The sequence below is a fragment of the Sphaeramia orbicularis genome, chromosome 24 (genome assembly GCF_902148855.1).
Source record: "Sphaeramia orbicularis chromosome 24, fSphaOr1.1, whole genome shotgun sequence".
NCBI classification, from domain to species: domain Eukaryota; kingdom Metazoa; phylum Chordata; class Actinopteri; order Kurtiformes; family Apogonidae; genus Sphaeramia; species Sphaeramia orbicularis.
Genome location: NC_043979.1, coordinates 15274009 through 15295646, shown reverse-complemented (window position 1 = coordinate 15295646; position 21638 = coordinate 15274009). Strand labels below are relative to the sequence as shown.

Genomic DNA, 21638 nt, shown 5'->3' with positions numbered 1-21638 from the left:
GTGTGTTTGTGTGTGTGTGTATTTTTTATGTTTTTTTATTTTGCTAAGCTTAGTGTTGCATATGTTTGTCTGAGTCGTCTGCTGCTTTATCCTCAAATTTCCCCCCACTGCTATCCAAGAAATGATTGCACTCATCTCCCGCGTTTGGTTTCAACAATACCTGAAATTCATCGCTGCATCTTCTTTGATTTGACCTGTTCTGAGCAGACAGTCATGTCACCAAATTGCTTTTCACCGCCATCTTAAAACAGCATTTGATGTGATTGGCTGTTGGGGTGAGGGTCAAGGTTCAAGCCTGCGGAGGCTGCCCATTGTTGAGCGCCATCGGCACAACACTCTTCCAGGCCATCCAGATTATATTGGCTTTAAGGGCTCTTTCGCAGTGAGTCATGTTTATTTCATTGTCCCTTTTATGGCACCACTGTTCCCCTTTTAACCCCTCGCCTCCCTGCACGCAGCTAAATGTTCAGGCCGTACACAGGGGAGTAAGTTATAGACGTAATAAATATTAGATGGCCTTAGCTTCCACTAGGAATGTGTGCTAATCTGTTTCAAGTACAGGAGAGGGACCTTGCATCTCTACCACTGTCATTAGTTTATGAATTGTGCTTGAATATGCATCAGTTTTAGACAAAATCTGAATCTTAACCATATTGATTTAACCAAAGAAGTGAAAGGGGGAAAAAAAAATCAACCAATAGAAGCATGTCCCCATGGGGCTTAGCTGGCTAAAGTGTGTGTTTATTGCTCTTTTCTCTTTTTAATTACAACTTTGGTCCCTGGCAGCATGTAATTATTAAAATAAAGGTGAATGCCTGCTGCATTTATTTACACAAAGCAAGCCAATTTTTCCAGTGGACATTAAATGGGGCTATAATGATCAAATCATATATTACAATGATTACCTACCCACCCAGAAAAATACATACTGTGGTTTCTGGACCATCTGTAGAACACACTGAAAAAAAATTACCCACACTGAACAGGGTCAAACTACTTTTTTTATTTAACACATTAATTTTCACCATGATGAATTTTTTTTTTAAATATCTGTATAGTTACCCTCCCTGTAGAGCTTGATTCAGCCACAGTATTTATTTAGCTAGTTTTTTAAGTGGCACATCATACATCTGTGAGATATCAACGAGACTATTGTATCAAACCAGCATTTAGTGTAATTTTATCTTACATGTACAAGAAGATTTTAAAGGAGTGATATTGTGCTTTTTTAAATGGAATTATGCATTTTAAAACATTTCCCTGTGTTCTACATAAACAGTAACTGCTATGTTTGGGCCTGAATTCTTTATTAATTCAACTCCACAGGTCCATCTTCAACCTTATTTCTGAGTAATGACACCAGAAAGGTAGTTTTGAGCACTGGCCCTTTAAGTGGAAATGAGCCACTTCATGCCCCAGCCCCTCCAGATTGTTGGCCATGTTTCTCTGTCCCATTCAGCCACTTGTGTTTGTTAATACAACCAACAACTGAACATTTTAGGTAATCGGTTTGAAGTTTGGACATATTTTCAGTATGGCCTACAACCGCTGCTGCTGATAAACAATTATGTCGTACTCGGAGAAATGTTCGTTGGAAGTCTTGACCTTATATGTGCAAATGTCGTGATGTAACTAGTTATAGACATAACAAACTAAGAAAGAATTAAAACAGGTTGTAGAAATCCACTAGATTTTTGCCAAAGTTAATATCAATATTAAATCAATATAAAGCTTTGCAGCACCCGGTGGGTTCAAATTCAAACTTTTTGAACTATTAGTGTCCAAATACCCAAATAAATGCACCAAAGACTAATAAAAGTGGGTTTAGCAAAATATGGCCCCTTTAAGATGTCTTTTCTAAGCAGCAACTTCTCAAAGACCTTCACATCAAGACCACTATAATAATACTATAATACTAAATACAGATGTTAATTTTATTTAGGTTCTCATTTCTCATGTTTATTATTACAGATTTAGATAGTGTGTTAACAGAAACAGAGAATCTGCAACATCCACTGAGTTAAATGCACACTGAAACTCATAAAGAACATGATACATAACATAAACATGAGACTTGTAATATGACAAGGAATTTAATAGTTTTGATGTCATTGTTCACCAAATTAAAAGTGTAAAATGTAAATGTGAGAAACATTAGGCTACAGGAAAGTGGAAATTGCTGTATGTATTGTGTGTGTGTGTGTGTGTGTGTGTGTGTGTGAGGGGGTTCCGTGTGGAAAGGGCCTGTTAATTGCATATTTGCAGGTGCTTTATATGTGAGTGTAGAGAATTATAGACTGAAGCTAGATCAGTAGAGTAAAAAAAAAAGGTATTGCATGAATTTGTGCCAAATTTGAGTTTTTTCATCAACCAAGTCTTATAAACTGAATGTAGATTCTGTTTGTTTTGTAATAAAGTGAGAGGAGACATTGGTTGATGTCACTTAAAAGTAATGATAACGGTAGCATGCGGCTTCATGCTCCATGGCTCTTTCCACAGGCAGCATGTGAACTGACAGAGACTGATGTGCTGAGGTGGAGGCACAGCCGCCTTTCTGACAGGAGAGATAATGGCCAATAAGGCACCGCCACTCTGGATGATTGACAGGCTCCAGGGATGGCCCCGCCTGCTCATAACCCTGTTCTGTAGAGCGAGCCTTCACTCAAATACAAACACTACCACAAATATGCACACGTGTTCTCACACATGCACAAAGGTGCAGATTTATTCATACATTATGTGCTTACAGTAACACCACTCACATTATCGACAGGTTGTGTGCTCCTCACTAAATATGGACAGGACATTAGACAAATAGGCAAATGTAATATACAAATATATCCTTTCAGCTTTAGACTAATTAAATGATTTGGTTTATAAACAGAACATATTTTCTGGTAAAACATATAGTATGTCAAATAGGCACATGAAAACAAATAAGTCAAAACTGCCAAGTGATGCAAGTCTATCAAGATACTGCTCTGCAGAAAGGCGGAGAATACGAAACCGATACAATGCTCACTCCCGTCACTTCCCATTTTGGCTCAGGATGGCAGCTGTCACGCTGATGCAACAGTCGACATTCAGAAGACACTATGTCAAAGATTGTTTGATTGTTAATGGAAATAATACTGACTGCAGATGACTTCAGACTAACGTAATCCAGAGTTACAGCCTATTTAAAGGGAAAACCACATGGAGAATCACGTATGCTGCGCCTGCAATGTAGAGCCGTGCAATCGATTCTTGACACACAAAAAACACAAGCCGACAGCAACGAAAGAATCCGTGATGTCATCAAAACGTGAAAACCAGAGCTGTGTCAGGACATTTGCTTAGTCTGAGTGCTGCTCTAATCTTAAATATGTATTACACATTTACTTATAGAAATGCCTCAGGTCTCTTTTTTATATGCCTCAAGTGCTGGTGAGGTTTCTGTTGAAGATTCTACACACAGTGAAGAAACACACCTTCATTCTGTAAAGATTTAAGTCTTATACATTATATCTGAACCTGTTACCTAATAGGCTATAAGGTCTGACCTTTGATTCTTTGTTTCCTTGAATACACTCCATAAGTGATGATGCTTTAATGACTATACAAAACAAATGCCAGGTATCAAACTACATTACTTTCCAATATAGTGGATAAATATTATTCAAATGTACTTTAGTGTTAATGTGTTTGTTGAAATATATAACATATTTTGTAATATGTCAAATTTCCTATTTCCTATCCTCACATCAAAGCGTATGACACTTGATAATGTTTAGAGTTCTCTTTCAGTCAAACAGTGCGCCTAGAAGGCAGTTCCAGATGCTGATTGCGTAATTAGCTGCTGGCTTTGTAACTCAAATGCTAATTTCATGCAGATTGCTAAAGCAAACAGAGAGGGTTGTGTTTTGTGGACATAAACCTGGCCTTAAATGTTCCCAGTGATGGATTACAATTTCTCAAGCATTTGTCCGGTCTCTACACTTTACATTTCTAACCACCTTGAAATAATTGTGAAGCTACATGGGAGGTGTTAGGGTCAATCTGAAAACATATGGTGTGCTCGTGGAAGAGAAGTGGATGTTTACATGGAGGAACATCAGCATATGCTCTTGTCAAGTTTCTTTGCAGAACGTTTGGAGAAATCAAAAAAAAAAAAAAAGAAGTCTAGTCGGTGATGTTCCTCAACACCTACTCTCCATGTTTAAACATTACTTCTGTTCCTAATTGTCCTGTATTTGTAATAGAAGTGCAGTCGGTACATTTCCCTTTCTCTCTCCCTCCTTCTCTTGCCTTTGGAAACTCATCCTCATCCCCCACCTCTTCACTCCAGTATTCGCTCCGCACAATTGCCTCAGTTGATGGGATTGGACCTCAGGCGCCTGCCCCCATTCTTCAGACACCCACCATCCCTCCATGGCTCACCATTCACACCACCGCCACACCCCTCCCACCCCCACCCCTATGCTGTCACTCCAAACCTCATCACTCACTCCATGGAGACTCTACCATCACCGACCAATAAGGAGCTTTAGCAGCACACACATGCACACAAACATCCTGGAAAACACAGCGAAGGTGACAGCGAAGAGCTTGTCGCAGCCAGTAGCCAAAAGGGAGCCTCTGGCCATGTCCACACTAATGCAGTTAAATTTCAAACTGACATTTACCTGTCTTACGCTGTTCCAACAATTTTCAGATCATTTTTTCAAGTTATAGTGTTTACGCTTTAACATGGAGGAGTAGAAAATTAAATTTTCCTACTGGGCATGTTTATACCACTTGAGGCTTTACACCTTGTGCCAGACTTCTCTCTATTGCTTCTGTTTTGTTGTTCACAAAGTAATATAGCAAACATGAGTAAATGAACAAGAGTTATCTACTTATGTGAGGATTTTAAAATTATAATAAGCATAAATGTGCCGTTCATTTTAATTTCTGACATATACTGGTGCTTTATACAGGGTGGGGAAGCAAAATTTACAATGAACATTTAGTTGTTTTTTCTCAGCGGGCACTACGTCAGTTGTTTTGAAACCAAACATATATTGATGTCATAATCATACCTAACACTATTATCCATACCTTTTCACAAACTTTTGCCCATATGAGTAATCAGGAAAGCAAACGTCAAAGAGTGTGTGATTTGCTGAATGCACTCGTCACACCAAAGGAGATTTCAAAAATAGTTGGAGTGTCCATAAAGACTGTTTATAATGGAAAGAAGAGAATGACTATGAGCAAAACTATTACGAGAAAGTCTGGAAGATACTATTAAAGAAGAATGGGAGAAATTGTCACCCGAATATTTGAGGAACACTTGCGCAAGTTTCAGGAAGCGTGTCAAGGCAGTTATTGAGAAAGAAGGAGGACACAGAATAAAAACATTTTCTATTATGTACATTTTCTTGTGGCGAATAAATTCTCATGACTTTCAATAAACTGATTGGTCATACACTGTCTTTCAATCCCTGCCTCAAAATATTGTAAATTTTGCTTCCCCACCCTGTAAGCCCTGGTATCAAAGTCAGATATGTGAAGTTCACCATGTTTGCCATGTTACCTGGCTCATCAAAGCCTAACAATCACAATCTGCCAAGAAGTGTCATAGAGATGGTGAGTATTACCATCTCTATATTTAGTAATAGGGCTGCACGATATTGGAAAAAAACTGACACTGAGATATTTTTTAACCCTGCGATATATATTGCGATATGAAAAAATACTCAGGAGGATGTAATAGCTGTTTGCTGCTGATGTAAATGGTCAAAGGATAACTGACGTTGCTTTTCATTTTGGCACTAAGTCTTCATTTTTGGTGATTTTCTCTTGTTTGTTGCTCATTTTCAATGTTGTTACCAGTGACTCACTCCATGTGCAGGGGCATGGTCTGCTTCGGCAAACTGATTAAGAAGGATTGTGATGTGCAGGGGCATGGTCTGCTTCGGCAAACTGATTAAGAAGGATTGTGATTGGTGGATCGCTGCGCGCAGTGTGTGTCAGGTACCCAGATTGAAATTAGATGAGAAGATGTTGAGTTCATTTGCTTCCTACATTGCAGGACCTGTGATATGACTATTGTGTGCACGTGCATCGTGATGCTGATGCTTAAATGATATATTGTGCAGCTCTAGTTAATGACCATCTCTATAACTCAAAATGTGTTACAGAGATGGTTACTGACTTGCTCTTTGAAGGTTTTCTTACTCTAATCCTTATGACTGTATTTGCATGTATTTGTCTATAGCTATATTTCACAAAAGACGACACTATCCCAAATAAATATGAGGATTTAGGAAATATAATCCAAGTCAGGAAGGAAAGCTAGTAACAACCTGCCCACTGTGTGAATGTGTAAGTTAATATTCTTGTCAATATCACATCCTCAAGACACAAGTACATGTGACTGTAATTACAGTTGGGGATTGCATTAAATTAACGCATTGCTTCCATGTTTTCTTGTGCCGTGTAAAACTATTTGAGCTTGGCACAGTTAGAGTAAACAGTCTGCGAGTAAGTAAAGTTCTCATATAAAAACAGAATTCCAACTGATAAGCAGGTCCACTGTGAAATCTTAGGAGGTCAACAGGTCCAAGGCTTCAGTGTTTCAGACATTCTCTGTTTTAAGATTATATATTACACCGCTAAGGAAAGCCAAGAAAGGACAGCCAAAGGGTTTGGACTGTCTCTAGTTCTTGGCTTCCTCAGAGACGCTCTCACTATTTGTGCTCCAGATTACATATTTTTCTTTCTTTCTTTTTTGTTTTGGGTATGTAGACTGAAGTCAACAAGATCTTCTAGAGGATTTAGTCAGAATGATGTGCTTTTCTGTCAACCTTTATTTAGTTTCTGAAAATTAAAGGCCTCATTTGCGCTGTAACTGAGGACACAGAAAGGAAAGTAGTGATCAGAACGATAAACTTGGTAAACTGTAAATAAAGAATAGCTGTAGGAAAAACAAGTAACCCTGTTAAACAACGGTGATAAAAATAAAATAACATTAAATGTGTACTATGGAAGATTTCTGGGTGCTTGTGTGGTTACATTGAGTTTCTGTTGGTGTTTGTGTTGTACTGAGCACTGGCTATTTACTGGCATTAGCCAACTACATCACTAATCTAACAGCTGTCATAGGCTATGTTCAGACTGCAGGCAAATGTGGCCCAGATCAGATTTTTTTGCCCATATGTGACCTGTATCTGATTTGTTGAAGACAGTGTGAAGTGTGCAAATCTGATTTTTTTTAAAAATCCTACCAAGGCCACTTTAATATGTGGTCCTAAATCCAATATGTATCTGATATTTTCCAATGCAACTTCAGTCTGAATGGCCAGGTCATATTTATACGACCTTTACGTAATTGAAATGCGACAAATATCACAATTCTGCATCCCAGGAGGAGGAGTGAGAAACATCAGTGGTCACATATTACGTCAGGACCTCTTTTGCGCATGCGGGTCACTTCAGGGTCACATTCAGTTCATGCTCAAAACTGATAGAAGTTGCATTTAATGTGTAATATGAACAAGCACACAAAAAGGCGTACTTCACCAAAAACTACGAATTGTGCTTTAAGACCTGCTGTCTGAATGTAGCCTTAGAGTCAGGATCTAAAATAGCCGGTAAAGTACAAAACAATGTCATGCGACCTCAGTTCTTGTTGACTGTGTTGAATTTCTAGCTTAGGAAATGGTGATTGTGACTTCTGTGACTCCCTCGCTTCTGAGTCGAAAGGAAAACACAATGAGTTTTTAAATGTTTAATTAAAGTTACTGGAGATGAAGAGGAGAGAACTGAATGTACTTTAGTTGGAGAGCCAATCCATTAATAAAAGTCATTACTGGACAGACTTCATATTGGAAGAATAATTTCTGTGATCAGTAACTAGCCAACATGGTTAGTTTTAGTTGCAATTGAGATTCTGACATTCCCTTTTCTAGTTGTCTCTAGTGTCAAATTAAAAGCAAAAGTCAGCAAGGAAATTCATTATGCATTTTTGTATATTTAAAATTTCACTTTTGGGTCTCAACATGAAAAAAGTTTTTTTAACCATCAATGTAGAGGATCCCAAGAAAGTTTCCCAGTGGAATATTCCCACTTGAGTTCTTTATTGCCTCTACTCTGTGATCACAGCAGCGATGAACAACACTACATCACAGAACATCTCCTAACATGGCACAGACTCTAACATACTCTTTGTGAGTGCATGTGCAGGTGTTAGAGTAAGAACCTTTAAGAATAGTGAAGACAATTATCAAAGAATAAAGGCAATTGCAAGAACAACTAGAAATGAAATATAACAAATTTAGAAATGTATATGTTTTGTAGAGTTGGAAGTACAGCATAAATAATTGGGTGCTACTATGAAACTGGGTTCATTATGGTATCTGACGCTTTTTAGACTCAATAATAAAAGAGAAATTTAGACATATTTCCCCCCAGGATGTAACCTAATGATGACCTCAGATAAATGCAAAACAAATTATACTCTTGCTCTGAGCCATCCCAAAATTAATGTATTTTAATAAAACACTGGGGCCAAAAATAGGACCAAAATTTGGAAATGAAAAGCTACCTAGGTGTCAGTGCATTTTAACGTGAAAACATGGTTAGAAATGGTCTCATGTAGCGCTATAAGTAAAGACACTTTGTTAAATTTGTTGATTTTAGTGGTTTTTCTAATCCAGACATGGTTTTTTTCATGAATCGGCAGTCTCAGTCCAGGTTTCATGTGCAACCCATCGTGTCCACTCATGTTACATGTGGAACCTGCCCATTTAAACAGAAATAAATTGTGTGATTTTACAACAGCGGCCATTTTTGTGAAACACTCTGCCTTGCAGAATTAGTTCGATTCCCAAAATGTACCTGTGAGAGAATAAAGATATATTTTAAAAAATAGTAGTTGTAATTTCGTGTCCTTTTTACCGTGTTACATGTGTATTTTGTGTAAAAATAATATAAAAAAATCTAAAAATTTGTTTTATCTGAAAAATTGTTTCTCTTTTATCTCACTAAATATTTATTTTTAAAATAGACCCAAAGTGCTTCTAAACTTGCTTCATAACTTTAGTCTACATCTGGTTTGAATTTTTAGCCCATCTGTCCTATTTTTAGGGACCAGTTTCATAGAAGCACCCAGTTACCTTTGTAATGTGAAAACCCAGGATTTAAACATGAAGTTAAGTCATCTTTGAGTTATCAGAGTTCAGCCAGATTTGAGATAGAAGCCTCTTCTGTCTTAATAGAAGAGATGATAAGCAGTATTTAGACTGACCAGCATGCTTCTTCTCTGAGCACAGAGTAGCTAGTCCGCCATAATGAATCATTCCCTGTCGCAGTCAAGATGCTGCATTCTTCTAAGTCTGCATCATTTCTCCCTGCAGCAATTTCCATGGCTTGAACATGATGAAGTTGAGGGGACTAATTTATTTATGCGCCTTGTATAGAAATGAAATGGTAGAAGTATAAGTAATGATACAATCTGAATGGTGAATGCAGTGCCTTTTATCCTTTAGGTTTTTTAAGGACCTTTGAAATCATAATTCTTACTGTATAACCAATTTATGAAGCCTTCCACTCTGAAATTGCAAAGATGATCGAAATACGGCGTTAGAAAGTGTTGTGTTTATAGTGTAGCGTATATGTGTGTGGAGAAAAGACAAAGGGAGGTAGAAAGATAGGGATTCAGTGGGGGGCTCTGTGTTATCAGGTGCAGTAATAAGGTTTATCAGCGCTGGAATCACAAGCCTCAGAGACGCCTCCTCACTGCTAGTCTTAACACATACTGTCACTTTGTTTCTCTGGAGAGCCATTGGAAGTGCCTCTGTCTGTCTTTCCCCTCCATCTGCCCGTCTCAAACTCACACTGCCTCTCTGCTTTTTCTTTTTTTTTCCTTGTCTCATCCTCTCTCCTCTCCTTTCACTGTCTTTTGCTTCCATCTCTACTCTTTTTTATTATTTATTTATTTATTTATTTTTTGGGTCTTTTGTTCTAGACTCTTTGGCTTCCTCCGTGTCACTTCTGTTTATGTTTATCTCTCTCCTTGTCTCCCTCTTTGTCACTCTCCCTCCACAGTCTGTGCGTGCAGACATCAAAAGCAGTCCCAGACAGGTCGTTCGCCACGGCTTCACAAGGTTACGCGAAACACGAGATGAGAGAAGAAGTGTCAGGGTGACAATTCACTTCACCCTTTTAGATATGTCATGTGACATCTTGAAAATTGTCATGAAGAGGACACATTCGGTGCAGTTTATTCATCACTTTCGACTGCGCTGAACCCTTGCACACATGACTTTGCCTTTTGCCTCGTACATCAGTACTCCGGCTTTCTTTTTATTTCAGTTTGATTGTCGCCTTAAATGCATTGGTAGTAATTGGTCGGTCTAATTTTACTGTGGAACATATTCTGCCAAATCTCCCTCCAACACAAGTCTGTCTGACACTACTGCCTGCCTTTGAAGGAAGATATCACCCATGATGCTCCAAATAGATTTGACATATACTGGCTCCCTGCCAAGCTTAAAGCTGCATGGTTGCATAGTTAGTGATAGCTAGAAAAAAAACAGGACATGTCTGGATTTAGCTAACTGTCCTACTTGAACACACATCCACCTCTTAAATTGCAGCAGGTCAGTGGTGACCCATTTAAGGTTAGGGTTAGGGTCAGGGTTAGATCTGAGCCAGGAGCTTGTATAGGTTGTATTTTAGCCGCAAGCAGAACATAAAACATAAGAAGTTCACTTTCAAATGGAGTGGCCCTGACAGTTATTTTGTTATGAAAGCACTCACAGTTATTTTTTCATTTAAAAAAGTTCATGTTAAGACTTACAGACAGTCCTTAATTACTTGATGTAGCATGTCTGTTCTTTAGTATGTCACACAAAGTTTCGGTTGCATAGAAACTAGAGGATATTCTCTTTCAATTGAACTCTGTGGAATTCTTTTTGGCATTACTCTCATTCTAAGTCTGCGTCTAGTTAAATGTACTTTTGCTCAGGGTCATGGTTGCAAGAAAAGGATTCAGTGATTATTTGGTACTTCAAGCTGCAGGAGCAAGAAGTCAAGGAAGAAAATACCAGAATTTGATACCAAAATATCATGGTTATGAGAGCTGCCATGTTGTTTCTGTGATGAGCCATGCAGTAGAGCAGCAGGGTCATGTCTGGCAGAATCTTAGCAGTGATCAATAACTAAAGCTGTTGGTCACATATTCAACCACCAGTGATAGCCTACAATATTCATCTTGTGTTGAGTTTTTAGCTTGTAATCATGGCCATGACTAGGTGCAGAATTGTTTTCTTCTTAAATTATAATGTACTAAAGGATAACTATAGTGCTTTTTCAAAGTGATACGAGAAAAGTCTGTGCAGAAGTTTTAAAAGAAAAAAAAAAGTTGTTCAGAAACTTAGTGAGAGTGACAGATTTTCATATTTTGTTAGTGTTTTGGTTGATACAACTGTCTTAAATGGGCTCTGCTCTCCAGAGAATCACACAAACAATGGCTAAAACCAGCACTTAGCATGCTAAAATTAAGTCTAAAACTACAGGTCTGTTTGTCTGCAGAACATAGTGCAAACATGCTTTTGATGTGTCAGATGTCAGCACAAATAGAGTTCAGTTCAGCAGAGAAATGTCTTGGTGGGACTGGCACCAGAGTTAGTTGCCTAGTTAGCATCCATGTGCAATGAGGCCCACGGCTTTGGAACCCTTGCAGCTGTAGAATCCTGGGATAAACTCTGTACTTTGCCTCTATAATCACAACGTCTTCCATCTCTAATCCGAGCGTTTGACTCATGTGACTTCCTTTTAGACGTTGACAGAGGCTTTTACTTTCTGCGATGATTAGAGACAGTCCGATATCTCGAGGCGATCTTAAGGAGGTTGAAGGTTGCCGGCTGGAGCTCTGTAAGGTGACAGTGCTTCCACGCTCCAGGTCCCATGGGTGTCAGACTGAAGAGCAGGTCCAGGCAGCAGCATCGTGTGTAAGGCAACAGGGAGCGGAAGAGAATGGGAGATGGTAATGAAGGAGCTAATTGCTTCCAGTGGATTTTGAAATCGAACCCCAGCCCCCAGTGCACGGGCCAGGCAGCACACAAATGGAATATTGATGACTATGGCGAAAATAAGGGAAAATGACCCGGCTACATGATCGATATGAAAGCCACAGATCTGTGCAGAACATGTCTCAACAGGCAATACATTTCCCCTGGTTTTTATGGATCCGTATACACTTACCACAGGTTTAATATTGCTGAGGTGCACAAATATTACATTATATCAATTTGCTTTCTCTATTATTCATAGCACAATGTTATATTGATAGCCTTTACAGCTCCACAGCAACTTTGTAATTACATCAGTATAATTATTACACATTGGAATAGTCAAAAAATTCCATAGACCTGTAACACTCATTAAAATTGTATACATTTGCACCACCCATATATATATATATATATATATATATATATACATATATATATATATATATATATATATATATATATATATATATATATGGTGTATTGACTTTAAATAAGATGTTTTGAGCTACTAAAACCTCGACTGATCTTTACCCTCGGCCCTAGCCGCAGGGTATTGTCATCAGTTCGTTGTCTGTTTGTCTGTCTGTCTTTATGTGCAAAAACTTTGGCGTGTACCAGTAGTTCTCAACCGGTGGTGGGGGGCAGATAGTCAATGATAAGGAAATCTGGGCATGGACTGAAGGCTGAGGGTTTTCAAGTGCAGGCACATTATGTTAGGAACTATAACGCGCTTGGAATCTTTCTCTACATTTACACTTTAGTCAGACAGTCTCTAACTGTGGTCAGTCACTGCCTAGTACTGGACACAACCAAGATTCAACACCATCAATGCTTATGTTTGATCTTTAATTATGTAAGTTATGCATTTAACTGCATACAGTTATGTTGTGACTTTACAAATTTTCACTTCATTATGTATTAACATCTGGATTTTCTAACATGTCACATTTGTTCTCTGTAATGCTTAGCTGGAACATAATATATAATTGATTTCCCCACATTTTGCAATAAATTACTGTATACTTTGATATTATTACAAAAGAGGAGTAGCACTATTTAGGATGAATTTGCAATAGTTTATGTAATGACCAATCTGCTAGGCCAACTATGTTATGTATTTTCTTGGTTTAAAATATTTACATCATATTGAGTGTTTTCAATTCCTTAATTACTACAGAACAATTAACAGTGTGTGTTATCGTCTATTACATATTTCATTTGAACTAAATTCAGTTACATTAAACAATTAAATTTCTTACTTGTGCTATATTCCAAATAAAAAACTCAATCAGTCTCAGAATAATCTTAGTTTACGCAGATCTATGAAATTAGTAACGCTACAAGCTTTTTATATTTCTCTTACAACTACAGTCAAACTCAGTTACTTCATGTCAAAAGCTGTCTTGAAAAAAAAAAAAAAAAAAACTCACTACACTTTTACTTCTAGCTGAGTTCACTACTGCCTGGATCTGTTGACAGGGTCCCTACAGAAACCACCAAAAAGCTTCAGCTTATTCAAAATGCAGTTGCTAGAAGTGCTAAAAGCACACCCCCTGTATTTTGTAACAACCACAGCAGTACGTAATAATTTATCACAAAAAGAACGGAAATTTGTCAAGTTCAGGCTATTTATTTGTACAAAATGCAGGCATTAAAGCATAATAAAGTGAAAACTTGTTAAGAGTCAAGTTCTTACATAACGCGTTGGTTCACACTTAAATAATAATGTGATGGGAATCCTTTTGAAGACCGTCAACCCGTCTTGAAATCTGACCCACATGATGGACTACCTAATTAGAGTACATTGGATAAAGTTGCCATGACAATGACCTCTACCTTGTCTTAGGTGATTGTGGACAAGATCAAGTGTCTGGGGTTTTTCTGAAGCATCACCACACCGCACGCCTCGTCTGAATCCTCCTGCTCGTATTGCATGTCATTTGCCATCAGGCATATGCAAGGGCCCCCGAGGCAAGATTTGAAGCCCACTAGAGCCAACGTGGTCTACAGATCTGGTTGTTCAGTTCCTCTTCTGACGACTCTCACTTTGATAGAGACTGGTTTTCATGGAAGTACAGATACGGTTTAGACTCCTACAGGTTTGTGGAAGAATGCAGGTGCAACTATTAAGATTAGATGCATGGAATCAGTAGAAGCAGAGGGGGCTTTGATTTAACTTTTGAAGTATATTCTGCGCTTCAGCGTGAGTCTGTCTCGGTGGTAATAATGGCTTTCTATTTATTCCCCTGACATGTGGAAGAGGGCTTTAACTGGGCCATTGAATCACTTCCCATGCTAGTTCCTCCTGCCTCTGTGTTGTGCAGAGACTTGAGTTTGACTCCAAAGGGAGAATTTTTGTTGTTTTTTTTTTTTCTCAGGATCAGTGCCCCATCATCCCACAGTCCCACGCCTCTATCCTTTTATTTCTCTCTTTCTCTGACTCTACTCTCATTTTTTCTCCTTCATTGTCTTTCTGTCAGCTCCACAACCGTTCTCCCTCATGTTTACATATAGCCTCATCCAAAACAACAAACTGACACTTTACAGCCTGCAGTTTCTCTCTCCTTCTGTCTTTTATTTATCTCTCTCTGTCTTCCTATTTTTGTGGGGGTTTTTTGTGTTTTTTTTTTTTTTTTGGTTCCCGTTTCGCTTCTTGCCCCCATGACTTTTCTGTGAGTGTATGGACGAAATGCAGGACAGAGGAAATGAAATGACACTTTGAAAGTGGTTTTGTTGGCAGGTAATGACAGAGTAACTGTTACCAAGTGCTACTGCAGTTAGTTGGTTTTGTTATGTTTTTGTCTGAAGGTTGCAATTTCCAAAAAGTGTTGCCTTGAACACTGTGTTCTCCAGAGAGGAATCTTCTATCTGTGTCTTTGAATGAGTGGTGCCATATCCAACTTAACACACTGTGGAAATAATTGACCACGAGTCTGACCTTGTCTCTAACTGATTTCCCCCAGACCATTTCCGGCCAGTGTGTCAGATCACCTTTTACGAAGCAGCAGGGAAAGGTGTCAATTATTTTCGTACAGATCACAGGGTGACACATCTCCTCCGATCCACTTATTTCTCACCAAGTCTTGTCTTTCCACCTGTGCGGCCGTTTTATTTTTGCTCTCTCACTTTTTTCCATCCACCCGTCCGCCGAGCCCCCTCGATTTGTGTCTCACCTTACTCTCTGCGTCGATCTAAAAAATGGGCTCAGGAAGTCACTTTGCAACAAAGGAGTGATATAAAACTGTAAAATCAGGCAAAGTTTGATTTATGCGTACCATTAGCAGGGAATAGTGTTCCATCACGAGTAGTCTGTCTGTCTAGAGGCTCTATGCGAAACCTAAACCCCTGGTCATACAGACAGGATTTTATGATCTGAACTGAATGATAGGATTATCATAGCTGTAATTATGGAGAGCCTTGCATTGTGTGTGTGTGTGTGTGTGTGTTTGTGAGTGAGTGAGAGTGTTTGCTTAATGTAACCTTCTCTGTGGCATAAAGTAGTTCTCATATTTACGGAGGCTGCTGTGTGATTGATGCAGGAACCAATACAGATACTGTTTCATGTTAAAAATCATTATACAACAAGTATGAAAGTGATAATGACCATTTGGTGTCTAAAACATCATTTGTGAGTTTTTATTTCAGTTTAGCTTTTATGGATTTTCATGGATTGTATTTACCTTAAGTTTTAATTTTTCTGCTGTTATGAGGAACAGCTTAATTTATAGAAACTGAAAAATGGTAGAATAAAAGAAAGAATCTGCTCTAACTAACCAAAACACTGTTTATTAAAGTTCCCCAGTGTGCAGAGCCATTTTAATCTTACTTTACTTAAGTTTCTGTTGCATTCTTTGTTATAGGTTTTATGTAGGCTGTGTTTGTGAAAACTTCCATTTTTATTTCTGAAAGGGCTGGTGATTGGCTATAAATGAAACATTTTTTTTCTCCAGTGTTAGGGAAGGATTTTTGTTTACTTCAAATCAACATATGTGAAAATAATCTGTACAAAATACTTTATTAAATCTATAAGACATACATGTCCAATATCAACAATAAACAACAATGAACAATTATAATGATAGGAGAAAAAAATGCATTATTTGTAAAATAAATAAATAAATAAAAGTAATCTGGAGAATCTTTGTTTTTGGTATTACTTACTCAAAATATTGCCCTGTTTTAACTTCAGATAGTCTATTTAGTCTAGTCTAGTCTATTTCCACAGCTAGTTTTAGTCTTAGATTTTTCTCACCATGATTACTCTGCAACAGGAGGGTCATGTGCTGGATGTAGGTGTTGAAACATGTACTTAATGACCGCCTTGAACAGATACCAAAGACAAACCAAACCTAAGAGTGGCATTTTTCTTGTCTGTTTACAGCGAGGGAGGAGAACGTGGCGACCTTCCGTGGCTCCGAGTACTTCTGTTACGACCTGTCGCAGAACCCCATCCAGAGCAGCAGCGACGAGATCACGCTGTCCTTCAAGACTTGGCAACGCAACGGCCTCCTCCTCCACACGGGGAAATCCGCAGACTACGTCAACTTGGCGCTAAAAGATGGGGCTGTGTCCCTCGTCATCAATCTGGGTTCCGGGGCCTTTGAGGCCATTGTGGAGCCAGTCAATGGAAAATTCAATGACAACGCCTGGCACGACATCAAAGTGACGCGCAACCTGAGACAGGTAATCGGGGGTAACAGTGATGGACGGACTGTGGAGACAGCTGGAATTTTTTGGCTTTAGATTAGCTGCTTCTTAGAGCTTTGAAAGAGCTGGCGTTAAAAAAAAAATGTCACCTGATTAGTTGTCATTCCATCGCCACAGTTCAGAAACATTTTAAACAGAGATGTCATTCTTTTTCAGTTGTCTTATAACTACATGTAATTCTTTTTTTCTTTTAATTTCATTAAGTTCTTGTTCCACTTAATGAGTCGCTGAAAAAACACAGGGTAAAGCAGTTTTGCAGCATGTGATTGATAGCTTAGTTTAAATACTTTTATGCTAGGTATTTACTTCTCTCCTGTTTATCAGCATATTGAACTTGAATTTTCCTGTCTTCAAATTAAAGTTATCCGATGATTCTGTGCTTTACAGTCCAGTAAGCTGACACTTCTATCAGGCACTGTCATTATCTCCTTGCTTTCAGAAACTGTTTTTGTGCTTGTGTAGAATAGAGACGTTCACTTTAAAGCCAAGCCGAGACTGTTTGCCTTTGAGCCGTCCATTAATGCAGTATTTATAGCACAGATGATCACGATACTTTTTAAAGACACAGATACAGTACATTTCTGTCAAAGTTATGCATCCGTTGCACACAAATATAAATTGTTACTTGACAGACATTGTTTATCATTAATGTCATTTAAGATTAGCTTGTGTTGCTGTTGGGAAGGGCTATTTCGAATCCGAGGCTGTGGAGACAGAGCAAAGAAACCCACTGCTGTGTGGAGTTAGCTCCAGAAATGGGAAGTTGTGTAAAGTGACTATAATGTCTTGGTCGACCTTTAGTTTGTCTGCAAGGTGAGGCAGCATTTACCGTTGCTCTCAGAGCAGCACAACAAGTAAGTGCCGATTTCCTGACCCTCCTTACAGTAAGCTTTTGCCCCACAGGTTAGTAAATAGTCGTAGCTGGAAAATCCCGACAGGATAACACCCAGTTTAGGGGGTTAGAGGCTGAGAGCCAACGGCTGCTTGCCTGCTTTCTTCTTTCTTTCTACAGTTCTGTCTTTCTTTCACTATCATTTTCTTTCTTCTTTGAAAGGCACACTTTGTTAGACTAAGGGTGAAAAAACACTACAAGTTTTGTTGGGATTGAGGCCATCCTACACAAGTTTTTATTTGTCAATCCCACTTCTTACACAACTCTTCTGTGCTCTTTCTCGCAGGACTACTGACGTACAAAATTTGGCTAGGATGGCATGATGGCGCTTACTTGCTCCTAATCTCTGACAAATCATGTAGTGTTTATTCACTGCAACACTAACTCATCCATGATTAAGTCATTTTTTACTACTAACCAATATCTAACCAACTAATGTACTAACTAACATCCTAATTCTTCATCGTTGGTTTTGGTTTTTGTTTTCTGTCCATCCTTATTAACAACCTTTTTTTGTTCACTATTCTTTTGATTTCCTTTCTTCCCCTTTTTCTGGAAAGCAATCAGGCATTGGACACGCTATGGTAAACAAACTACATTGTCTGGTAGATATCATTCTTATTGTCTTTTTTTTGGGTTTGCCGTGTGTCCCCTCCCCCTCTCTTCTTTTATTCGTTCTCTTTGAGTTCCATCCTAGACACTCTTATCAAAAAATGAGGAGATGGGTTTGTATTACCAGGCAATTCTTTCTTCGCTTCTTCTCAATTTCCTCCCTGACCTGCCAACAACCTCCTTCTTTACCCCACAATCCCCCATCCTGTTTTTTTTCCACTTTGGCTTTTACTTTTTTCTCTTTGTTTCTTCCACATTACTGCAGATTACCAACAAGTTAAAAGAATTGACTCCTTTGCCTTTGAGAGGGCAACTTACTTTTTTTCTTTTATTTTTCACACAAAAAGTCCCCATTTTTTGTGAGGACTGTCGTCCAGAACTGACAGAAGCTTGCCACAATTCCAACAAACATGATGGTCTCGACCTCAACACCGAGCCCTGAAAGAGAAACTTCCAAAAAATGGCAACCCTTAACCTTCATTGCGGGAGCTCTGACAGTTGTTTCCAGTTCACTATGGCGCATGGCATGCCCACACCTCATTGACTTCTCACCTCTCCCAAAGTCATTTGACCTCAACCCTGTCACCGAAAATAACCACTAACACTAATTCACTCACTCACCTTCCACCCTTCACCGTATCACTCACCCTGCCCCCCCTCTGTGTGTTTTTGTAGCATGCTGGTGAAAGTGGTGTTTGTGTGTTTTGCTAACCTCAATCACCCCGGGCCCATATGCATAACATTTCTAAGAATAAGCTTACTGATCTAGGATTATTGGTCTGGTCCAGTGACAGCGACAGCAGAACCATGACACCTGAGCTAAACCTGATCAGAGATCAGTATCAGCTATTCTGAGAGCGTGTTTGAATATGGGCTCTGGTCTTGTGCATGAGCCTCTGCACCCTGTGTGGCCTGCTCAAGCTTTGTATGGCACCATTGATCCACTTACTCCCTTACATGTCCAGTTAAATGTGTTTAATTTGCCTTCTAACAGTGATGACCTTGGTTTGCACATTGATATGGTGTGAGAAGCCTCCCTTTGTTTTGCATGTGCGTGGATATATAGATGTAGATGTCTGCGAGAGACTGTGAGACTGTTAGTCAGATGAGTGGGTGCGTGAATGTTGTTGTGTGTGCTGTTTGTGTGTGTTTAACATACATGTGTGTCTGCAGTTATCAGATAAAACCCGAAACCTAAGACAAGTGCAATCAATTTGTCCTTGGTTTGAACATTGTACTAACCCTCCCCCCAACCTGAAGTTTCAGAACCAAACCTAGGATCCATTCTCTTACCCCCATCAAAGATAAAGAAAATATGCCTGTGCCATATTTTCTTTACCTGTCCTGTGAATCCTATGGCAAAAATTCCATTAACAAAATCCAAACGCTGTCTGGTCCAAAACAATCGCTTCAAGGTACCAACCGATTCTGTTCAAACGGTTAAATGAGAAACCAGCGTTCAGTCGAAACCTAAAGAAAAGCTTAAGTAACTCATTTTGAATGCAGACCAAGGAAGGAGGTGTGTTTTTTTTACACAGCAGAATCTTATCCCAGAGTGTAATGGCTTGGCTTTGGCTATGTGTTACCCCTTAACAGGTGACTATCTCTGTTGATGGGATCCTCACCACCACCGGCTATACCCAGGAAGACTACACCATGCTGGGCTCAGATGATTTCTTCTATGTGGGTGGGAGCCCCAGCACTGCTGACCTGCCTGGATCGCCAGTTAGCAACAATTTCATGGGCTGCCTCAGAGAGGTAGGAAGGACTTATTTAATACAAGAAAATATACTCTACATATGTGGGGATGAATGAATGACATTGGAAAAATGGATAAAACATGCTAACTTATGTACATACATTATATCTTTACTAATAACCTTGCCTGGTCTAAAAAAAAGTCACATACAGTATTTGTTGGAACTCATTTGGCTTTGATTACTGGACAAATCAGCAACACCAGATCATAACCCCATGGCCACCACAAGCTTGTACTTTAGGCACTAGGCATGATGGGTAATCACTTCATCCACCGCTCTTCTCACTGAATTGCACTTTTTTGTTGATATATAGCTCTAGTTTGCCAGTTCTATCCACACTATGCAGGTGTACGTAGGTTAAGTCTTGTGTCAGTGACCTTGACCAAGAGCTCGGGGGAACTGGCTTCCGGGCGCTTCAATGACGGCTCACTGCTACTAATGTGCTAATGCTAGATGCTGTGTGTATTATGATGGGTAGAATCTAGAGACTGAATTTCCCTACAGGTATAATAAAGTGAGTTAACCTTTAACCTAACCTTTAATGTATGACCTATTAGCATAGTACAACTGCATTAGCCAGTGTTTTATTTCAGTACTGTACTGTAAAGTAATGGTAAGACTGAATGGTACCCCAGAACAGCCTAAATTGACTTTAGATAAATAACAGACCTGGATTGATTAACATCATGATGAAGAGGTGGGTTATGGAGGGCATGTTCTGCTTTTGTTCCATTGTGTTGGACAGATGAGGTAAAATATTAGTTGTAAAGGAATACTTAGATTTTAACTATTTTGATTTTTTACAAACTTTATAAGTTAGAACATGACATTGATCCAGAAATCCATTTCTACCAATAATATGAATCGTAAACATTACACACTTTAACAGCACAAGTCAGTAGAGTAACCTGTTTAAAAAGAAAGATCATCTGCAACAGTTTAAGCAAAAAAAAAAGAGTAATAGCAATTTCAGAGACTTGGCTGAGTGATTAAAAAGTTATTACAGGGTGGATTAAAAGACTGAAATGTTTTGGTGACAGGTGGAGTTGGGGAGTGTCTTGTTTATGACAAAGGATTAGAAATGCAAGCAAAAATTTAAATTAATTAATTTATTATTCCTTACTACTTAAAAATTAGAACAGTATGGATGTTACACAACATGGGTTAAGAAATTATTTACATGATGAGTTTTATATGTAATTTTATGTATTATTCATTTTTTAAATAATTTTATTTAATAATTGTATTTAAGTTTTTTTTTTTTTTTTGGAAGAGTAACCTGTGGTCTCAAGCAAAGCTGACGATATTAGTGGCATCTACAGCTCTGGAAAAAAATAAGAGACCACTGCAAAATGATCACTTTCTCTGATTTTACCATTTTTAGGTACATGTTTGAGTTAAATGAATATTTTTGGTTAATTCTCTAAACTACCGACAACATTTATCCAAAATCCAAATAAATATTATTATTATTATTATTAATTATTGTTAGTTAGAGCATGTATTTGCAGAGCATGACACATGGTCAAATAACAAAAACGATGCAGGTGTTTTCAGACCTCAAATAATGCAAAGAAAACCAGTTCATATTCATTTCTAAACAACACAAAAGTAATGTTGTAACTT

General features: G+C 38.5%; 1 protein-coding gene across 6 annotated transcripts in view; it reads left to right on the top strand.

The window, feature by feature from the left end:
* Positions 1-21638, top strand: part of nrxn3b (neurexin 3b) — a 355069-nt gene that overhangs the window by 66049 nt on the left and 267382 nt on the right. For 5 of the 6 annotated variants that reach the window (XM_030127828.1, XM_030127829.1, XM_030127827.1 and 2 more), the window contains exons 6-8: positions 16423-16724; positions 18201-18224; positions 19849-20010. In XM_030127828.1, the coding sequence (XP_029983688.1) occupies positions 16423-16724; positions 18201-18224; positions 19849-20010 (488 nt within the window). The remainder of the gene's footprint in view (positions 1-16422; positions 16725-18200; positions 18225-19848; positions 20011-21638) is intronic. The other variant, XM_030127826.1, reaches the window with a different exon arrangement.